Genomic DNA, 22,563 nt, shown 5'->3' on the forward strand with positions numbered 1-22,563 from the left:
ATGGAGCTGTGGACTATTCTTCCAGTGCTAGTAGGGGACAGAGAAAGAGTGGAATAGGATTGTAGGAAAAAGATGAGGGCAGGGACAAAGTGATTTCCAGGCCAGTGTTTACTAGGGACAGGAAGGCCTAACGTGGAAATCATAAGAGGATGTACATATTTCATATTCAGTTGCCTTGTTCCACACACATTAGCCCTTCCTGAAAGGGGCCCTGCTTGTCCCCACACTACATGCAGGTGGGGGTGGGGTGTGAGGAAGGGCAGCAAAAGGGAGGGTTCAAGGCACTATAAGGCGAGCTAGGGTTTAGGGTTGAAAAGAGGAGGAAGAGCTTGTTACTTTAAAGTTAATGCAAAAACTCTAAAACTCCTCCCCACTCGGGGCCCATTTCAAAGCATCACTTTCCACCACTTCCAGCTTACCCCTCCCACCAAGCGTGCCCTGTCAGCGGGACTGACTACGCATGCTCCTCCGCGCTTCTCTAGCTGCTTGGCTTTCTCGGCCGCGGTCTTTCTTTCCGCGTCTCCGGCGCCCGCTTCGGACCGGGGAGAACAACAAATCCCAGAAGCCCGTGCGGTGGCCCGGGGGCAGAAGCGGGCAGTTACGGGAGAGAAGAGAGGGATCAGGAGTTGTTTGGGATTGGTTTCTTTCCGCGGCGGCGGCGGCAGCAGGAAGCCAGACAGCGCCTCGGCCTGTGGCTACTTTTGAGGTGGGAGCTCCCGTTGCTTCCTTTCCCTCCCACCCCTTTGCCCGTGTAGGCGGTCACGCGGGGGCGGGATCCCGCTCGGTGGCGGCGGCGCGGAGAGGCGGGAAGGGACTGGGGAAGGAAAGCGAGCCCCGGCCGCGAGGGCTGCCCTGGTGGCGGCAGCGGCGGCGGCGGCGGCGACGGCGACTGCGAGGGGAAGATGTCAGAGGAGCAGCCGGAAAAAAAGGGAGAGCCGGGTTCCGAGGTGGGTGAAAAGCCCAAGCCTGTGACCGTGAGCTCCCCGAGGCTGCAGCCGCCCCGCCGAGAGGACGGCGGGGGACACGGAGTGCTGGGGGGCCGAGTTCAGTTTCCTTCCGATGCTGGAGGGGCCTGATGCAACATCCACCCCAGCCCTGCGTGGGGGCGGGGAAGGAGGAGGGCAGGAGCAGGGGTGCAGCTTGCAGGAGCCCGTGGGGCCCGTTACAGGGTGGCGTGGCGTGGAGTGAAAGGGGGCCTCCCTGGTGCAAACCGGGCTGTAGCTTCTGCAACAATGGCCGGCGGCGGGACTGAGCCTCGGCCGCCTTGCACCGAGAGCAGAGTTTTCTGCAGCTGTTACCGGCTCTGCTGCCCGAGGCTGCATTGTGAAGGAGGAGGAGACGAGCATTGTGAGATAGGGTTGCTGCTCAGCGCCGCGCGCGCCTCTCTCCTTATTTGGGGAGGTATTTGGAACACAGTGACTCGGGCTGTGGGGAAACCCACCTCACTTTACTGTATCGACCCCCTCACTGCGCCCCCAGTATCCATGAAAATATCGGGGCATGCCTCTGCCCTGCCTGTTCTTTAGTTTTATTTGCATCTTAACATCGGGCTTTCCTGAGTACTCTAGTAGGTTTCCTCTCTTCGCTATTAGTTCCGGTTGCTCCTGCAGTGTACATCTTAAGGGAGTGAAAAAAAGTGGTGTGAAGAACTACCTTGCTGTAGAGTTAATGAAGAATGTTTTGGTTTCTGTTGTGCAGATAATGGAATTATCTTCAACTGATTCTGAGACTGAGTCACCAAAAGAAGACACTGAAGATGACATTCAGTTTGTTAGTGTAAGTAGCTATTGCATTCAGTTTTACCATAGTAACGGATGCCTTTAATCCGTCATTACACTGTAATAATAATAGCTAGCTTTTCTGTTGGGGTTTCAAAGCATTTTCAGGTATTAGCTTGTTTTGAGTCACAAACGACCCAGTGAGGTTTATATCAAAATAATTATCCCCATTTTACAGATAAGGAAACTGAGGCACAAGAGAGGTTAATAATGGGACTTGCTGCTTGAACAGCAGCAAGGAATTGTCAGATCCAGGATTCTAGCATTCTTTTTTTCTAACTCCAAGCTTAGCACCATATAAAATCTATTTAGAACAAGAAGTGACCTTGGAGGTTATCTGAAGCAGCTTCCTCAAAGTAAGGCTTAGCAAAGATAAGTGACTTGTTCAAGGTAACACAATTTGGAAATGACAGAGTGGGGAACTGAACCTACATGCCTTTTCCTCAGTATGCTGCCTTATTGCTATTTTTCCTACACCATAATGCCTCACCAATTTGGAGTTCAGCTGTTAAGCAACTTCACCTTGCTGGAAGAGGCATTGCAATTGAGAAGCATCTAAGAAGCTAAAGTAGATACTACAAAGTTCACACACTTCAGTTCACCAAATATTTGTTATCCATTTGCTGTTTGAAAGACACTACTAGGTACTAGACATACAAAAATGAAACAAGGCAATTTCTCTCTCAAAAGTTTACCACCTGACAGTGGAGATAAAACATATACACAAATAAGCATATGCAAAGTGGAATATATAAGGTTGAAGGAGAGAGCCAAAGTGCTGTGAAGAATTTGAGAATGATGGTGTTTCAGGTGGAAGAAGAGTAGTCCCCAGGGCTTCATGGAGGACGTGCAACCTGAGATGAGCCGTGGGATTTTAACAGCTAGAGGTGGGGGAACAGAATGAGTAAAAAGGCCAGAGACAGATAGTAGAAAGAATTCAGAATGAGAATAGGGCCAGAGAATTAAAGCTGGAAAGGTAGATTTGAGAGAATTTATAGATGGCCTTGAAAATACCAAGGACAGGAACTTATTTTATACTTACAGGTAGTTGCAGGGGCCACCAAAGGTTTTTTGAGGAGAACAACAACATGATGAGAGCAGTGTGATAGGAAGTTTGTACATTGGATGATTTGGAGATGGAATAGATTGGAGACAGGAAGACCAGATAATGAAACCTTTTCTTTACAACAGTTCCATGTTCAAGAGAGATAATGAAAATCTGAGCTAGGGTGGCTGCAGTGGGAATTGAGAGGAGAATATAGATGAAATATTGCAGAGGTAAAATAGACATAGATCTTGGCAACATTGGATATGAGGGAGAGGAAAGAGTCAAAAATGACTCGGGGATGATGAGTCTAGGTAACTCAGGAGGTTGACGGTACCATCAATAGAGAACAAAAAGTAAAAGAAATAATAAAGTAAGGGAAATGGGAGGTTTTGGGAATGTGATTTGGTGTTTACTTTTGGGCATATTGAGTTTCAGGATCATAGCCTATTTGCTTTTGTTTTAGGCACACTAACAAGTATTAGTGATCTATTAAGTTCATAGTCAACTGGACTGGAAAGGAGCTAGTGTAGAATAGTCAAGCGCAAGGAAAGCATCATTGGTAAATAGAAAGCAGACCCAAAATCTCTCAAAAGCACAGCTTGTGTTAGGATCATTTACTCTAGGGGCAAATTCCCCTTATAGTCAGTAATCCTGTACTATTAAGAATGTTCATTTATGTTGAGTATATATTTTAGACAATATTTACATCCAAAGTGGATAAGATGAGAAAGTTTTGGTGCTTAAAAATAAAGTCATTATCATATAGTGGAAAGAACACAGGATTTGGATTTAGAAGACCTAAGTTCAAGTTAAAGCTCTGCCACCTATTAGTTCTGTGACTATGTAACTCAGTTACATACATCTCTGTGCTCAGATTCTTTATGCAAAATAGAGGTATTGATAACTTGTATTATCTACTTCTCAACTTGCAAGGAAAACTGTGCTACTATGACTGTTACTGTATTAAATCCTCGGCCATCCAGAACAACTTACTTTTCAGGGGTTCCAGATAGCTATGGTTTTATGGTAATTCTGATTGTCTTAGAGCTGGGGTGGGGAACCTGTGGCCTTGAGGCCAAGTATGGCCCTCTAGGTCACCTTAAGTTCAGTCCTTTGACTGAATCCAAACTTCACAGAACAAATCTATGAAGTTTGGATTCAGTCAAAGGGCCACATTTAAGGGGACCTAGAGAGGCCACAGGTTCTTCTAGGTCCTCTAGGACCTAGGGTGTCTCTCTTGTTTATCTTGGTTTGCACATGGTTAAGGCCTACTAAATAAACCACTTGTTATGAAATATTTAGGCCATTATCTAGTCACATTGTTATTCAAGTAATTTAGTAGGATTGTTTGGAAAATCTTCACTAAAACAGACCCCTTGTTTTCTTACTAATTAGCAGTAGGATGGATGGTCTATCCCTAACACTTGGAAGCATTTTAAATTGTGCTTGGTACAGTGGGAGGAATATTAGATTTGTAGTCATAAGGGCCTGGGTTTGAATTGCAGCCCTGCTAGTTTATAGTCTGTATCATTTGTCACCCTCTCTGGGTCTCAATTTCTCATCTGTATAAATAGTGGTTTGGACTAACTGACCTCTCCAAAAGCTTCTAGAGGTAAATTTTATGCTTTTACTATGAGTGATTAGAACATAAATGTGGGACCAAATTAATATTAAGCATAATATGTACAAATTTGCTTAAATAATACTGAGAGATAAGTAGCTTCTGAATAGGGTGGTACAGAGGAGTTGGTATTTTTAGCTTGTCTTCTTACAAGGTAGTAGTTTTTTTTTAAAAGCAGGTAGTTGCTGTATCTTAATTTCTGTTTTACTCAGGTGAGCAAGAATGCTTACCAGAAGGAGTATACTTCTAACCTGATCACAGAATCTTTTATTCTTGGCCCTAGTACTGAGAATTGGAGATAAAAATAAAACCCTAAGACTCAAATACTTTCTAGCCGTGTTACCCTGGGCAAGTCACTTAACCTTGTTTGCCTCAATTCATCATCTGTAAAATGATCTGGAGAAGGAAATGGCAAACCACTCCAGTATTTTTGCTAAGAAAACTCCAAATGGGGTCACAGAGAAAACCACTCAATAACAATGAGATAAGCATCTAAAAAAGATGAAACACTCATATTAAAAGATAAATTGAACCAGCCTGAACATCTGTTGTAAATTTTCCCAGCTTATATCTGTATCATAAATTGAGCAGTAAGTAAGCACTTAATGTGAGAACAAGATCATTCTCTACCCTCAAGGAGCTTAGATTCTGGGGTGGGAGGAAGACAACATATTAAGGGGAGCTTGTTGTAAGGGTAAGGCTACTGATGAGGAGATGGAAAGGAATTTCAGAGAGGAAGTCCATTAGGGAGTGAAGTCATTGTGGCTGATGCCCCTTATGATACAATAGTGGTACAGCTAGAGACATACCAATTAGGAGGGTGGGCTGTCTCTTTGTTGGGATATCATCATGGTAGTTTTCTAAGAGTCATATATATTTTGAATAACTTTATTTTCCAAATTACTTTAACTCAGAGTAGGTGTGTGATATGGTTGTTTACATTTCCGCTCCAGAAAGCATAAAAATTAGGCTGTTTGTTGGATGGAAGTCTGAGTGTTACTTATTTTCAAGAGTGACTATAGCCTATTGACTGTTTTGTCTTGATAAATATTGTTGTTTTCTACTATAGTTTGGAATGAATTTTCTGAAATTGTAAGCATACAGTCAAGGGAGTTTGATAGAGAGAGAGACTGTTTTAAGAACAACTTAAAGGACATAATGTATCTAGGATTTAATCGATCTGTATTTCTACTTATTTATTCTTGAGTCTTGGTTATCAGAGAGTTTGAAGATTTCTTAAATTTAATTCCTTGACCTATTTTCCAGATCAGTCATTTTTGGTAGTAGATACTTTACATTTTCTTCTATTTTTTCCACTCTTCTGATTTTGTTTTAGTATTTCTCCTGTTGTGGAATCATTGATTCCGTTTGGTCCATTTTAATTTTCAGGTAGTCTAATACTTGAGTAAAGTTTCCTAAATTCTATTCTGTTATTTATTCTCCTTATTCTTTTCTCTGGAGCTTTCTAATACCACTTATAATTTCATCATTTTATTTCTTGCTGCTTTTTTTCCAGGTACTCTTTAATAGTCTTTATGCCCAAGCCACTTTTTTCTCTAAGCCTCTTGCTTTGTCATTTTTGTGGAATTATTCTTTTCTAAGTTTGTCTCTTGGACACCCCTCTAGATCTGCAATTTTTTTCAGTAGTGTTCTGTGATTTCTGTTTACTTAGTTGCTGTTTTGGACCTTTGTGCCAGGGCTCGGATCCACTCCCTCCTTGCATGTTTGGATGGGGTGGTTGGTCCTTGAGTCTAACCTTGCTTGCTGCTAGCTTCTGCTTTCTCTGATATGTCTCCTTATTGAGTCGTGGCAGGTTTCAAACCCCCTTTATTGTCCTGTTTCAGAGCTCTGTGGTCTTTGGGATCCATTGGATCAACTCAGTCAGATCAAAGTGCAGTGACCTGCTTCTTTCTCTGTCTGAGTTAGCACTGTGGGTTTCCTGCGCTGTTGCCTCACCTTCTTCTCATCCTGTACATAGCTTCTTCAGGCATTCTTGTTTTCTTGTCTTTTGGGTAGAGAGGCTTCAGGTGCTCCTGAATTCTCTGATCAGCCAGGAAGTGTACCTGTCTTCCACTGGACCCCTTTGTGCAGTTGTGGGCTGGATAAAGGTGCTTACTGTTGGATTTTTTTTTTATACCATTATTTGGTCTTTTGATCTTTTTAAATCTTTGCTGGAGTGCATGTGTGAGACCTCTGCAGTCAGTCACACAATCATTGTAACTGGAAGTGAAAGATTAAAGAATATAGTATTTCATGATTCCCAGTTGAATTTTGGAGGTCTGCATAAGAAAACCTAGAGTCCTTCCTGTTCCTAGCTTTAAGTACTCTTTGACTTAGAATAGGACAGGTTTTTTGTTTGTTGTTAAGAAAAAAGTTTTGATTACCGGAGATTTTAGAGCATATGCACAAAAGTGTGCATACAACATTTGTTTTTCTGTGATTGTTTTCACCTCCATGTTCTTAAAAACTCCTAAATGGCCCTAGCATTAGTGTGGTGCAGTGGATTTTGAGATAATGGGTCTTGATTTGAATCTTTACTATCTGAGTGACCCTATTAGGGAAGTCACTTAACTGCCCAGAGCCTTGGTTTTCATATGAAAAATGAAAGAGTTGAACTAAATGCTCTTTAATAAGAGTTCTTCAGACTAGATCCTATAATTGCCTCAAGACATGATAAGTTTTTTTCTTCTTTGATTAATTTTTCTGATTAATATATTGATAGTTTACCCAAATTGTTAAAGCAGTGATAATGCTGCACTGATTTAACATCTTTTCTCAAGAGATTCCAGTCTAGTGTAGAGGACGTAAAACCTTTCATTTCATTAAAACTTTAGAACATTCTCCTTTAACAATCTATGTAATGTATCTCTACTTCCAAATCATCTGAGCCCTGTAACAGTCTATTTTCTCATACATGAAATAAGAATATTGGTTTATTATTCAAATGGTACAAGAATTTTTAACAAAAATAATTGATTGTAAAGCACTTTTAACTCAAAAAACATTAAATGCCTGTTTTGTACCAGGTGACGTACTAGACCAGAGGTTCCCAAACTTATTTGGCCTATTGCCCCCTTTAAAAAAAAAAAATTGCTCAGCACATCCTAGAAATCTACTTTCTTTAACCCTTTAACTTTATTTTAAATTTGCATCATTTCAGAAAAAAATAAAATTTTTTAAATGATGCATCTTAAATTTAATAATTTATTGTAAATTTGTGGGGTTTTTCCTGCATTGAAGTTTTGATGACACAATATTGCGTCATGTAACCCTATAGTATCGTGTTATTATGAACAAATCATGGACATCTTCCTTCCAGTGCATACTGGACTTCGAAACAACGCACAACATGCTTGCCTGCCAACACTTGCTTGTTAAGACCTGTTGGCAGACTTGACCACTGATGGGTTATAATTTGCATTTTGTGTGTTTATTTGGAAGATAATGTAATCACTATGACTTTAACTCAGTTACACAACATATGAAACATGTACAAATGGTTTTTTAAAATTTTCTTATTTTCTTTCCTTATGCTTCCACTGCCCCCTTATTTTTATTAAATCCTCCCATTTTGCACCCAAGGCTATGTCTCTCTCCCTCCCTCCCATCCTTCCAGCCCCTCCCAGAGGGTGGTATCACCTATTTTGGGAATCTCTGTCACTGGGGATACAAACAAAAACCAAATAGTCCCTACCCTTGAGGAATTTACATACCATGTTCCATTACTTTGAATATGGAAGGCCCAGAGCAAATGATAAATAATAGTTTATGAAGTGGAAACAATACCTACCATTTAGATACTTACAATATAGACAGTTGCTCCCATTTAAAGATGACTTTTTAAGCAAGTTGAAAAAAAAATTTTTTCCCTGTTTTTAAAAAATTTCCTTACATAATAGCAAATTGCTCTTCTAATGTTAAGGACTAGAAGAGGAAGATACTTCTCCTAGGGAAGAACAGTGTCTACTTTTGTAATATGTGTAATGAATATTGAGTTTTAAAACTTTTACTTTTTTATGACTGGCTAATTAATCTATCATTGTATTCTCTAGTACAAATAACCTTGCTTTATGAAGTGTGCTCCTAAAAAATTTTGTGCTTGATCTTATCCTCTGTCTCTCCAATCCTTTAATCTTTCCCTATCAGCTGGTTATGTTTCCATTGCTTTCAAACATGCCCAACTCTCCAGTTTCCTTAAAAAACCTTCACTAGACTCTATCACCCCCTCAAGCCATCACCCAATAGCTCTTTTCCCTTTCTCAGCTGAACTCCATGAAAAAGCACAATTAAGAAATATTTACACTCTTTATTTGCATTCAGAATTGTCAGAGGTCTTTAATACCTCAGTCTTCTAAAATTCTGTGTTTGTCTTTAACTCCTTGTTTATTTTTTGGTCTAGATTTGTGCAGTCGTGAGTTAAAAGTAATTTACAATCAATCATTTCCATCCAGTTTTAGGTTTTTTTGTTTCTCTCAGTAAGTATCAGTGTATTCTTTCCTTTTTTATTTTGCTTTCTTTTTCTAATACTATGTTTGAGTATTGCCCTTTTATGATTTCTTGAAATATGATGCCTGTGCTATTTTTTGGTTATGGCTTTCAGGTAATCCAGTGATTTTTAAAAATTATCTTAACTTGATCTGTTTCCCTGGTCAAGTTTTTTGTTCGTTTGTTTGTTTGTTTGTTTAATCTACCAGAAAAATGCCATCCACCTTCAGATAGTATATTTTTTCTTTTCATTTTTCTTCACAACATTGTTGGATGTTTTGCATGACTTCTTATGTATAATGGGTCATTGTATTTCTTGCCTTCCCAATGTGTGGGGGAAGGGAGGGACAGAATTTGAAACTGAAAATTAAAATTAAAAAGAAAAATATTATCTATCTTACATTTTCTTTACTTATTTCAAGCTTTTGAATTTTAAAAATGTTTCTTGTTGGCTTATGGAGTCAGCGACTTCTGTTTGGCACATTGTAATTTTCAGAGAATCTGTTACTTGGCTCAGTATAACCTCTTGTGCCTAACTGTTAATTAATTCTCTTTTCAATTCTTTCTTCTGTAGCTCTCATTTCTTTTTCAGTTCTTTCCTCCAGCTCTTTAATTTATTATAATCATTTTTTAAACTTAAAAAAAAAACACTCATGCATCAGTTCTGTTAGGAATTTTAATTGATCTTGTGTGCAAGTTCTATGTGTGTGTATGTTTGTGTTTTGAGTCTTTGAAGGTATTTTGAAATTATTCTCTTGCATCCCTGGTGTCTTTCTTCGTGGATTCGGATTTTGGTTGGTTAGGCTTTGTGCTTTTCTGGTAGAATTGTAATGTTCTTAATCATCCTGGCCTGTCTTATCTGGCGTTCCTGCTACTGTAGAGTTATAGCTCTACAATCTTCTGCTGCTGATGTCTGGCTCTGAGTTCGTTTTAGAGGGATATCACCATGGCCCCTTTCTGCTTACAGGTTTGACTCCAAGTTCCCCTGGTTGATATTAACAGCTCTTTGGGAGGAATATGACTAGCTCAAATATCCTGGACCATCCCTTTTCCATAGTTTTTGCCCTTATCACTTAAGTGCCTGTGGGTCTAATTTGTGATCTTATGCTGAAAAGATGACCCATTGGTTTTTTCTTGGATTTTGCTATTCAGGTGATGCTTCTCTGAAATATTCTTTGAATTATTAGTTGTTGGGGCATCAGGGTTACATTGCTTCTTTTGATTCAAACATTTTAACTGGTCTCCTAGAAATTGAATGAAATGATTTTTAATTAATTTGAAATAAGAGTATTTTATGGATTGTCTAGTCCTTTTCTAAGTGCTTATGATAATCCAGGAGAAGTACAAAATTGGGTCCCTGTTTTTAAGGAACTTACAGATTAGCTAAGGAGATAGAGATAGGACTAATACCATGAAACTATTGACAGTACAAAACAATATAATTGCTTCTGTGCATCAGCAAATCTAGGATCTTATCAATGTAAGTGCTCCTGCCAACTGCACAGGTTGCAGGTCATCTATTCCTCATCTTGAGTGACTTTTGTCCTTGTTAATCTTTCATAGGGGGTCCACCCAACACATAGGAAACTTTCTGACATTACATAGGTGCTACCCATCTTGGGCTGCCCATCTGTCTCTCTTTTTTTTTTCAATGAATCAGTATTTATTAAGCACCTACTACTTGCCAGGTTCTGTTTCTTTCTTTCTTTTTTTTTTTATTAATTTATTTTGATTTATCAACAATTACTTCCTGCTTTTGAGTTTAAAATTTTTCTCCCCCTTTCTTCCCCACCACCCTCCCCAAGACGTTGCACAATGTGATATAGGCTATACATATACATTCCTGTTAAACATATTTTCACATTAGTGATGTTGTAAGTAAGAATTAGAACCAATAGGAGGAACCACCAAAAAGAGGAAACAGAACTCAACAGAAGAAAAAAAATAGCAAGTAATATGCTTCGATCTGCATTCAACATAGTTCTTTCTTTGGATGTGGATAGCATTTTCCATCACGAGGCCTTTGGAGATGTCTTAGATCCTTGTATTGCTGGGAAGGGTTACGTTTATCAATATTAGTCATTGAACAACGTGGCTGTTATTGTGTACAACGTTCTCTTGGTTCTCCTCATTTCACTCAGCATCAGACCATACAAGTCTTTCCAGATTTTTCTGAAATCAGCCTGTTCATCATTTCTAATAGCACAATAGTATTCATCACACTCATATACCACAGCTTGCTCAGCCATTCCCCAATTGATGGGCATCCTCTCAATTTCCAATTCTTTGCCACCACAAAAAGAGCTGCTATAAATATTTTTGTACATATGGGTCCTTCTCCCATTTGTATGATCTCTTTGGGATACAGCCCTGGAAGTGCTATTGCTAGGTCAAGGGTATGCACATTTTTATAGCCCTTTGGGCATAGTTCCAAATTGCTCTCCAAAATGGTTGGATCATTTCACAATTCCACCAACAATGCATTAATGTTCGAGTTTTCCCACATCTTCTCCAACATTTAACATTTTCTTGTTTTGTCCTGTCTCTCATTTTACTGTGTAACTGGCTCTAGCCTCTTCTGTAGTCATAGAACATGTGGATAATGTCTTTGATGCCCTATCTTTAGTAGAAATCACTTATAGGAATAATATGCTGCAGCCCATTAGGCCCACCGGATCATAATATTCCTGGTAGCCATAAAGCTGTAATAATATTGGTGCTTTGTTTATTTCCTTAGTGAGAACCTTGGGTTCATTAAAGCACTGCACAGTTTTCCAAATGTCATCTATCCCTTTTTCTTCCTCCATTTCAATTCTAGGCCCAATTCATTGTCTGGTAGTGGTGTCTATACACTTAGTAGTGGATCAGCTAAGTGAACTGGTCATGCAATTGCATGTTAGAGTCTGGACAGGAGGCATTCTTCTTTATCCATATGTTTTTTCTGGTGTGGATTTTTTGACTGAATTATTGATTGTTTTTGAATCTTATTTAAGAGATTCAGTGGTACTTATAATTAGCACAATGGCATCTGAAGGACTTTATAAAGAATTCCTTTTCCATTTATACTTTGTGCTGGACTTCCTCCATGAAAATGACAAACATGTTTGATGAATGAACATGTGTGTGTGCATGCGTGCACATACTTTATGCCGTAGTTATTATTAATAATTATCATTAAAGTTAATCTGTTGTTGAAGCTATCAATGAAACTTATATGGGTAGCTCTTTTTAGAGGAGAGCCTTTAAATCTATATTTTGTTCTATTGAATTAAATACTTTTTATAGTCAGCGTAAACACAGTGAGAACTTGTTTTCTCTGTACTTTTCTAGACATTATATGACAATAAAGATGTGCTTCTGATGTACGCTATCTTTTACAAAAGCCTGCTTTTCATATTTTTATCATATGTAGAACATTTTTGTAATTTTCTAGCCATGAGAAAGCAGGTATATGGATTGGTAGTTAATGATGTCTTCTCCATCACTTTTTTGGGTTAGTTGGTAGTGGTCATGATTCTTCCTATCATTCAGTATCTTTCTCTCAAGGTATCTTGAGAATGAACCTTTTAGTGCCCTTAAAATTTGTTATTTCCTGCATGGAACTCTTGTTTCTACTTGCTTTGGTCTAGCTGTTCTTCCTATCTTTGTTTTCTTTAATACCTTTTCTACTTCAGCTTACAGCACAGTTGGAGACTGAGATCATAGTATCATAGGTTTAGAGCTAGAAGAGACCTTTAAAATCACATAGTCTAATTCCTTCATTTTAGAAATGATGAAACTGAGACCAAGAAAGAAATCAGTGAACTTGTCCAAAATCCCACTGATAGTAGGCATACAAACCAGAGTCCTCTGACTCCAAACCCTAGAGATGAGTAGTTCAACAAAAGCCCCATTCCAAAGCCACATTGTAATGTGAGCTGTGCAACCCTGTTGCAGACAGAGTGCTAGCCTCTTCAGGTTCCACCATGCTAAAAAAGGCTTCAGATATTTGCCCAGCAACAGACCACATGAAGCCCACTTTAGCTAAACATAAAGATTATAAACACTAATAGGATGATGATCAAGGATGACAAAACTTTTATTATCTCTATCCACCTCTGCCATTTCTCTTCTGATCTCCATCCAATTCTGTTCTACCTTCCGTTTGTTCCCTCTTGCATCTCTCTCTTTTCTGTCCTAAACAAAGTTCCCCTTATTTTAGATATCCTGTATTCCTTCTGTGTTCTGGCGTTGGTAGACTTTTCCTTTGAGATTTTGCCCATATATGTCTCCTTAATCAGATCATGGTGGCAGTTATCTGTTAGCACAAGTTTCATTCTTCATCCTTCCTTAAAAGAGTTCAGTACCTGACTCAGTCTTTCTTTCCATTTTATCCCCTACTTTTAAATTTGTAGACTTCAGTATATATGTTGACTTTCTCTTAAATATCCTAGTTTTTTAGTTTATCAACTTCAACTTACATGACCTGCTCTTTTAATCTGCTTCAAAATGTAGAATTGAAGAATTGGAGAGTTGGAAGGGGCCTTGGCAAACATGTGGATGATTATGTATCTGAACAAGTGGCAATCCAACCTCTCCTTGAAGATCTTTAATCAGGAGGAACTTGCCACATCCTGAGACATCCCAGTCTACTTTAAAAAAAATTTAAAAATTCAATATGTGTGTATACACACATCTATATTTATTTTTCAAAGTGCAAAAATCTTATCCTTCCTTATCCAATTCCCTTCCCCCATTGAAAAGCAAAGAAAAACCCCATTTTGTATTGTCAGTCAAAACAGATATCTATATTGTTTATGTCCAAAAAATATTTTGTGTCATTCTGCACTCTGAGTCTTTCTATCATGAGATGGGTAGCACATTTCATTATTAGTCCTAGAATCATACTTGGTCATTACTCTGATAAGAGTTCTTAATACTTTCAAAGTTGTTTGCCTTTACCATATAGTTGTTGTATAAATTGTTCTCCTGGTTTTGTTCACTTTGCATCATTCATATAAGTTCAGACAAGTTTTTCCAGGTTTCTCAGAAACCATCACCTTGCCTTCATTTCTTCCAGTACCTTAGCATTCTATTACATTTATGTACCACAACTCTTTCATCCATTCCCCATTTTATGTTTATTTGCTCAGATTCTTATTCTTTGCCGCCTGAAAAAGAACTAATTTTTGTACATCCTTAGAGTTTGTTTTACTTAGGGCTAATTCTTTCCTTATCTATCTGCCCTCTTAATTCCACCTCTTTTTCCCCCTTTCCCTCCTATTTCCTTTTGAGTGAAATGTATTTCTGTACTCCATTCTATGTCTGTATGTCTGTGTATTTTTCCTTTCTTCAGCAAATTTTCAGGTATGAGTCAAGTTGAAGTGTCAGCTGCTTTCCCATCCCCTTGTTTGTGTAGATGTGTGCTTGCTATCCTGATTATGTGACATAATTTTCCCTAGCTTTACTTTCCCTTCTCTCCTCCCAGACCCACAATGTATTCTACTTCCTCTTTCCTTCTCTTTAGAGCTTCAAGACTATTATCTCAGGTCTTGTCTAATCAGACTTAGACTTTCTCTATGACCTGAGATAATAATATAATTCAAAAGCTATACCTGTATCATCAGCTCATAAAAAGAGATATTTTTACTTTATTCAACTAATGTTTAAGTGAAAAGGGAAGGGAATTGGGTGAGGGAGAATAATTTGGCAGATTTTTGTGCTTTGAAAAATCAATATAGTTGTGCGTGTGTATACACACATACACACACACACACGTTTTACAAGGTTAAACAATCAAATACCTGAAAATAGTAAAAATGCACTATAAAATCAAGAATAAAACATAGATATGTACCTTTCAATCATAAAATAGATCGCAAAGGAACAGAGAACATTATATATAAATTAATAAGGTAATTCATTCACTTTTCAACATATTCTTCTGAAGAGTATATTCTGTGTACTGCCTTACTCCTATTATATGTTAATATGTATGTCTCTGCTCTATTTGATGAGTCCCATACCATCAAATTCTTTATCATGCAAGCATATCCCAGATTGATCTTTAATTTAGGTAGCATAGTGTTATTAGTTGGATCCTATCCTCCTAAGACCTTCACTATCAGCATGTTGCAATATATTCTAGCCTTCCAGGACAATTGCTTCCAAACTATCTGGTATTTCTTTAGTGTTTTCTTTAGGAAAGGTCTCATAATTCTCGTGTATTTATTTATTTATTTTTGCTTTGGCAATCAGAGTTAAGTGATTTGCCCAGGGTCACACAGCTAGTAAGTTTCAAGTGTCTGAGGCTGGATTTGAACTCAGGTTCTCCTGACTCCAAGGCCAGGGCTTTGTCTCCTGTGCCACCTAGCTGCCCCTGGTATTTCTTAATTTTTCTAGCTCTGACTGATTAGGAGGCAGAATATTTTTTTTTAATTTACTTAGTATTTTTTCCCAATAATATGTGAAAACAATTTTTAACATTCGTTTGTAAAATTTTGAGTTCCAAATTCTTTCCCTTCCTCCCTCCCCACGACTCTCATTGAGAAGGCAACAATTTGATATAGGTACTACAGGTGTAGTCTTGCAAAACATTTCCATATTAGTCATGTTGTGAAAGAAAACATAGACCAAAAAAAACCCACAAGAAAAATGAAGTTAAAAAAAGTGTGCTTCAGTGTGTATTCAGACACCATCAGTTCTTTCTCTGGGAATGGAAAACATTTTTCATCGAATCCTTCAGAGTTGTCTTGGATTATTGTATTGCAAGAATAACTAAGCTGATCATCTTAAAATGTGGCTGTTACTCTGTACGCAGTACATTTCACTTTGTATCAGCTCATGTAAGTCCAGGTTTTTCTGAGATCATCCTCCTCATCATTTCTTATAGCTCAGTAGTATTCCATCATAATCACATATCACAGTTTGTTCAGCCATTTCCCAATTGATGGGCATCCTCTCAATTTCTAATTCTTTGCCCCCAGAAAAGAGCTGTCATAAATATTTTTTTATGTAGAGGTCCTTTTTTGTTTTTTGTTTTTTTAATATCTTTTGGATTACAGATCTGGTAGTATTATTGCTAGAACAAAGGATATGCATGGTTTTGTAGCCCTTTGGGCATAGTTCTGAATTGCTCTACAGAATGGTTGAATCAGTTCACAACGCCACCAACAATGCATTAATGTCTCCTTTTTTCCCCCCACATCCCCTCCACCATTTGTCATTTTCCTTTTCTGTCCTATTAGCCAATCTAATAGATGTGAGGTAGTACCTCAGAATTGTTTTGATTTGCATTTCTCCAGTCAATAGTGAGTTAAAACATTTTTTGATATGGCTATAGATAGCTTTGATTACTTCATCTCAAAACTGATAATTTCTTTTGATCATTTATCAATTGAGGAATGGCTCTCATTTTTATAAATTTGACTTGGTTTTCTATATGTTGGAGAAATAGGTCCTTTGTCAGAGAAATTTGCTTCAAAATTTTTTTCACAGTTACTATTGCTAACTGTATTTCCCTCCATCTTATTCCCCACCCCACTGTTTATTCTCTTCTCTCTCTCTCCTTTCATCCTGTCCCTCCTCAATAGTGTTTTGCTTCTGAATATCCCCTCCCCCAATCTGCACTCCCTTCTATCAACCCCCCCCACCCCTTCCTTTTTGTTTATCCCCTTCCCTTTCTACTGTCCTGTAGGGTAAGATAGATTTCTATACCTTGTTGAGTGTGTGTGTTATTCCCTCTTTGAGCCAATTCTGATGAGATGAAGGTTCACTCACTCTCCCTCACTTCCCCCCTCTTTCCCTCCACTATAAAAGCTTTTATATATGCCTCTTTTATATGAGATACCCCATTCTACCTCTTCCTTTCCCTTTCTCCCAGTACATTCCTCTCTTCCCTCTCAATTATATTTTTTAGCTACCATCCCTTCATATTCAACTCACTCCTGTGCCTTCTGTCGTCAATATATGCTCCTTCTAACTGACCTAAAAATGAGAAAGTTCTTATGAGTTACAAATGACATCTTCCCATGTTGGAATGTAAACAGTTTAGCCTTATCCCTTATGATTTGCCTTTCCTGTTTTGCCTTGTTATGCTTCTCTTGAGTCTTGTATTTGAAAGTCAGATTTTCTATTTAGCTCTGGTGTTTTCATCAGGAATGCTTGAAAGTCCTCTATTTCATTGAATATTCATTTTTTTCCCTGAAGGATTATACTCAGTTTTGCTGGGTAGGTGATTCTTAGTTGTAATCCTAGCTCCTTTGCCTTCTGGAATGTCATAGTAGAAGTCTTCTGATTCTTTAACTTGGAAACTGATAAATCTTGTGTTATCCTGACTGTGGTTCCACGATACTTGAATTGTTTCTTTCTAGCTGCTTGCAATATTTTCTTCTTGACCTGGGAGCTCTGGAATTTGGCTATAATATTCCTGGGAGTTTTCATTTTGAGATCTCTTTCAGGAGATGATGGGTGGATTCTTTCCATTTCTATTTTACCCTTTGGTTCTAGAATATCAGGGTAGTTTTCCTTGATAATTTCTTGAAAGATGATGTCTAGGCTCCTTTTTTTTTTAATCATGACTTTCAGGTAGTCCAATAATTTTAAAATTATCTCTCCTAGGTCTATTTTCCAGGCCAGTTGTTTTTCTAATGAGAATTTTCACATTGTCTTTTATTTTTTCTTGGTTTTGTTTTACTGTTTTTTGATTTCTCCTAAAGTCACTAGCTTCCATTTGCTCCATTCTAATTTTTAAGGAAGTATTTTCTTCATTGAGCTTTTGGACTATCCTTTTCCATTTGGCTGATTCTGCTTTTTTAAGGCATTCTTCTCCTCATTGACTTTTTATACCTCTTCTGCCTGCGTGTACGCCCATGCTGAACTGCATTCCTCTCCCTGCCCGGTGCAAAAGACTCTTCCTGTGACTTTCCAGATTGTCTTGGGCTGGAAATTTGTTTCACTGTCTTGTTGTGGGTTCTACTGCTCTAGAATTTGTTTAGAGCCATTTTTTTTTACAGGTATTTGGAAGGGTTTGGGGGAGCAGCTCAAGCAAGTCACTGCCATCTTGGCTCCACCTCCGTATTTACTTATCTTTATGTAAGTGTTGTTTCCTCCTAACTGAATATAGTAGGCTCCTTGAAGTTAGTTACTACTTGGCTTTTGTCTTTGTATCCCCAAAATTTAACACATGGCTGGCATATAGTAGGAGCTTAATAAATACTCTTATATTGTTCATCTCTTCAAAAACCTAGAATGCTTCCCTGCCATCTCCCAAATCAAATACAAGTTTGTTTGCCTGATTTTCAAGGATCTCGTGAACTTTGAATGAATAAAAGAACCCATGAGGCAAAGTATTTTGTTGCTCAAATTGTATAGCATAAGCCACAGTTATAGGAATTCAGAAAAGAGGGAGAACAGTATACCTGGAAGTGGTTAGAGAAAAAGGGTAGAAGTTAGTACTCAATATTGACTCTGAAACGAGTAGAATTTGGATAGTTGGATGGAGAAGAGGATGCTATTTGTGAAACAACAGCACCGAAGCAGAAATAAGAATAACATCTATGCAGTACAGTGAAGACATTATCTTGACAGGAGAAGAGGACATCATGGAGTAGTAAAAAAATACACAAAGCATTGTTCAGGAAAAAATTAGATTGGCAATGGTATGTAGGGTAGATTGGAGTGGAGGCAAGATAGTGGAGTGGCGGGATAGGTTAACTTCTCTTTGGAGAAATTCTTGAGGGGCAGCTAGGTGGCACAGTGGAGAGAGCACCAGCCCTGAAGTCAGGAAGACCTGAGTTCAAATCTGACCTCAGACCAAACACTTGACACTTACTAGTTGTGTGACCCTGGGCAAGTCACTTTACCTCAACTGCCTAATTAAAAAAAAAAAAGAATCAAAAGGTACTGAATATAGCAAGAACTAAATAACATCACAAAAATAAAACAGGGCAGCTAGGTGGCACAGTGGATAGAGCTCTGGCCTTGGAGTCAGGAGGACCTGAGTTCAAATCTGGCCTCAGACACTTGACACTTAGCAGCTGTGTGGCCCTGGGCAAGTCACTTAACCCCGATTGCCTCACCAAAAAGAAAAAAAAACTCTTGGTAAAGTGTGGTTATCTTGCTGACTTGACACTTGTGAGCTTGAGTAGTTTAATTCAGTGGTCCTAAAACAGGTCTGAATGGGATATTAAAAGGTCATACTTCCAGTATCTATCTAAAGAGTTTTCAGAATTCTCTCAGGAAAGAGTCATGAATGAATTGTTATGACTTATGACTTACTGCCATTCCAGTAGTGTTGGAATGACTGAACGAATCATTTATTGCCTGCCCTGTGAGTGACACTTAATTGGAAGTTGGGCATGGCAGTCTCTTTCTCCAACCTTCCCCAGATGATGGCTATGAGGGCTAGACTGGAAACAGGACTGGAGATCTGGGGCAGGGGGGTGGGGGGGGTGCTGTCATTCCTAGGGCTCTTGTACTTGCCTTGCTGTTGGTGGCAGTTGATCAGCAGTTGTTGCTGTTGGTGATGAGGAACGCAGTCTTCTCCACAGTAATTTCTCCCGTCAGTAATGGAGATTACATGTTGACCCTAAGCCTTAGGAACCAGTTTTCTCACAGTGTTTCTTATTATGAGGCTAATTAATCAACCTTGTCAAGTCATTTTAAGAGTGGAGAATTGTCATGCCCAGCATGTTACTGTGTAAAGAAAAACAAAAGCGTTGCAAGTAAACTGGGAGACAATAAAGATACAGGTTTATCGTAGATTTTGAACTACAAAAACTTCAGCGGCTATATAGTCCTACCCACCCCCACCCCCATTGTACAGATTTTGTGACAAAAAGGATGAGTTGAAGATGACTCTTAAGGTTTAGATCTTGAATGATTGAAAATGGGTATCAAGGACAGGCCTGCAATACAATACAGCTTTTCATGCCTGATGTCCACATAATAATTTGGTACCAATTTCTTCCCTTTGAAAGGGATCAGCATGGCTTAAGTTTATTTCGTAAAGATTCTACTTATTCTCTTTGGGTTTTATAATATCTTTTTGTTCATGAGCTCTTACTGGTGACTTGCATGGCCTTTCTGGGTTTTCCTTCTTAATGCTAGCCCCTTGCTCCTTTCAGCTAAAAAGCATTTGGTTAATGGCAGAAGTTCTGATTTGAAGAACTGTCCAGTGATTTGTAAATTTGTTTCTTTTTTTTTTTTTTTCTTAGGAAGGGCCATTGAGACCTGTCCTTGAATATATCGATCTGGTTAGTAGTGATGATGAAGGACCTAGTACTTCTCATATTAATGTAAGTACATTGCAGTTTATTTATGACATTTTCCAGTTCTTCAGTTAAAATGGCGTTTTCCAAGGATATGGGCAGATCCAGTCATTAAACTAGTTAATACTTTTTCTGCTTTGAGGGATTTGATGATAGAAACCTTCAGAGATTTGCCTATGTAGCTCACTCAGGTGGGCTGTGAGAAAGGAGCACACCCAGAATCTTATCTAGAGACTAAACTTCTACTTCTAGTTTTCCTCTGTCACCCTTCCAGTAAGAATATGAGAAGACTTCAGAATGATTAAGGTAAGTCCTATCTGAAGGTCTTAAAGTTGGTGTGAATAAAGGGAAAGTGGAAGACTTCAAATCTTTTGATTCCAATTCATCTTTTTCCTCGTTTTCATCAGACACATTGTAAGACTGAGGTGTCCAGTCCTAGAGCATCAGAAATTATTTTTTTGGGGGGACACATTCCACACCTGTTTCTTCTTGGTAAAGAGAGGAAGGACATAAGTCCTTTAGGAAACTGGGTTCCATGAATTGTTATTCATTCCCTAATAACTCGACTAGCCAAAAACCCCATAAATTTCCCCTCCCAGATGTATTAGTCAGTTATGACTTTCTAATTATGTCACTCAGCTCCCACTATGAGGAAACAGACTAACAAGATCTAAGTGTTAACTTTGCCAGGTAGATTTCCAATCTTAGTTCTGTTCTTTAAACCAACTGCTCCCTTTTTTTGTGGATTGAGGAGAGAACTATTGTGTGACCTGAACAAGTCATTTCACCTCTCTGAGCCTCAGTTTCCTCATACATAAATTGGAATGAATTTTCACTGCTTGTACTACCTACCTCATGGCATCACTGGAGAGAATGCACCAACTAAATGTGAATTGTTAGTGTCCTACAATAGTAGACAGAAAGTTCTCTGCTCTCATTCTTCCATAGGATTGAACAGCTAGCCACACCCTCCCCACTTTTTTTTTTTAAGGAGAGAAAGAAAGGAAAGCAAAAGTGGCCCTAAATAATGATGAAATATTTTATTTCAAGTAGGCCCTTCCCCAGGTAGTCTTTTCTGTTGCCATTTCCCCCATTCTAAGCAAAAGAGCTGTTGTTGTTTTTATGCATGCCAGTGGCTTTTCTGCCTCACCTGTTCCCAGCGTGGAACCAACCTAGTGGTGGGCCAAGAAATTGCCCATTTTGATCTGTACTTGGCAAACAAAAAAAATGTGATGTGTAGTATAGGCACAAACAAATGCAACCTAGCAGTATCTCTTTGTTCCTCCATCCCTCCTCTTTAAGAGATAGGGCCCCTGGTTCACAGTTAATAGTGAAGACCAGGTGTGGGGGATTGAATCATATGAACTGGGCCTCCATAATCTCTTTACTAAGGGAATTTCATCTTTTAGTATTAATAATTCTTTTTCGAGTTAAGGTATCTGTTCACTCACTGGACATGCATCTCTCTATCTGAAATTTAATGTAATAGTAAAAACATTTTTTCCCTCTTTGATTTTCCTGGTCAAGTGACTCTGCTAAAGAATGATTGAATGTAGAGTGCCATCCTCTTTGAGTGAGCACTCAGGAATTTTCTCCAGCTGTGGTAGTTCTCACCCCTATTAAACATAGATACTTCTATCACAGGAACTGTTGTAGGAAACTACATTAGTCATCCCTTCTGTCTTTGAGGGCCTCAAGTGCTAGAAAGTCAATCAGTAAAGGAATTCAGAAATGGACTTAGCCGCAGCTAAGGCATATATAATCCATCATTAGGTTATGAGGGTCCTGTCTTTCTCTCTGCACCTTACTTCACAAGAACCTTTAGATCCACTAGAAATCAAGGTGGAGTGGAGCGGGTGGAGTGGAGATTACTCTTTAGAACCTTACAAAAAGAACAAAATTCATCTGTCATATTTGGACATAAATGGCTAAATTGTCCTGGATCGTGAACTCAAACTCAGAAACAATTGAAATTTTCTATCTTTAGACATTGAGAGATCCCTTTGGTTTGCTGGAATATCACTTATCATGGAGGAAAAAAATGAAGTGAAATGAAAATTCAGACTTATTACAAATTCCTTTATTATGGTGATGAGGGCTAATTATTTTCCCTGCAAACCCATTGAATAAAGAGAGTAGATCCAAGAATCTAAAAATGGGAGCTGTGTGACCTGAAGTCAGATTATAGGAATTCACAATTTACTGTCAGCAGGTGTTTGGATACCCTATCCTATCTATTCTAAGAAACTTCATCAATCAGATCTTTAAGGATACTTCTGATGGCATTATGAAACATAGTATACCCTGTGGCCAAGAACACTTCACTTTTCCAACCTGACCTTTCAGCAATAATATATAATAAGTTACAATAAAGGAACATGA

At 38.5% G+C, this 22,563-nt stretch overlaps 2 protein-coding genes across 6 annotated transcripts in view; both read left to right on the forward strand.

Annotated features, from left to right (window-relative positions):
* BEND6 (BEN domain containing 6) overlaps positions 1 to 705 on the forward strand; it is an 81,001-nt gene extending 80,296 nt beyond the window's left edge. Inside the window, exon 9 of the mRNA XM_027852895.1 lies at positions 415 to 705. Within this exon, the coding sequence (XP_027708696.1) occupies positions 415 to 705 (291 nt within the window). The remainder of the gene's footprint in view (positions 1 to 414) is intronic.
* ZNF451 (zinc finger protein 451) overlaps positions 484 to 22,563 on the forward strand; it is a 101,390-nt gene continuing 79,310 nt past the window's right edge. For 4 of the 5 annotated variants that reach the window (XM_027852953.1, XM_027852952.1, XM_027852955.1 and 1 more), the window contains exons 1-3: positions 890 to 947; positions 1,699 to 1,776; positions 20,128 to 20,208. In XM_027852953.1, the coding sequence (XP_027708754.1) occupies positions 903 to 947; positions 1,699 to 1,776; positions 20,128 to 20,208 (204 nt within the window). In that variant the 5' untranslated portion in view covers positions 890 to 902. Of the gene's footprint in view, positions 707 to 889; positions 948 to 1,698; positions 1,777 to 20,127; positions 20,209 to 22,563 lie in introns of those variants that run through there. The other variant, XM_027852954.1, reaches the window with a different exon arrangement.

This window comes from Vombatus ursinus, unplaced genomic scaffold (genome assembly GCF_900497805.2).
Source record: "Vombatus ursinus unplaced genomic scaffold, bare-nosed wombat genome assembly UNPS02009835.1, whole genome shotgun sequence".
Taxonomy (NCBI): Eukaryota; Metazoa; Chordata; class Mammalia; order Diprotodontia; family Vombatidae; genus Vombatus; species Vombatus ursinus.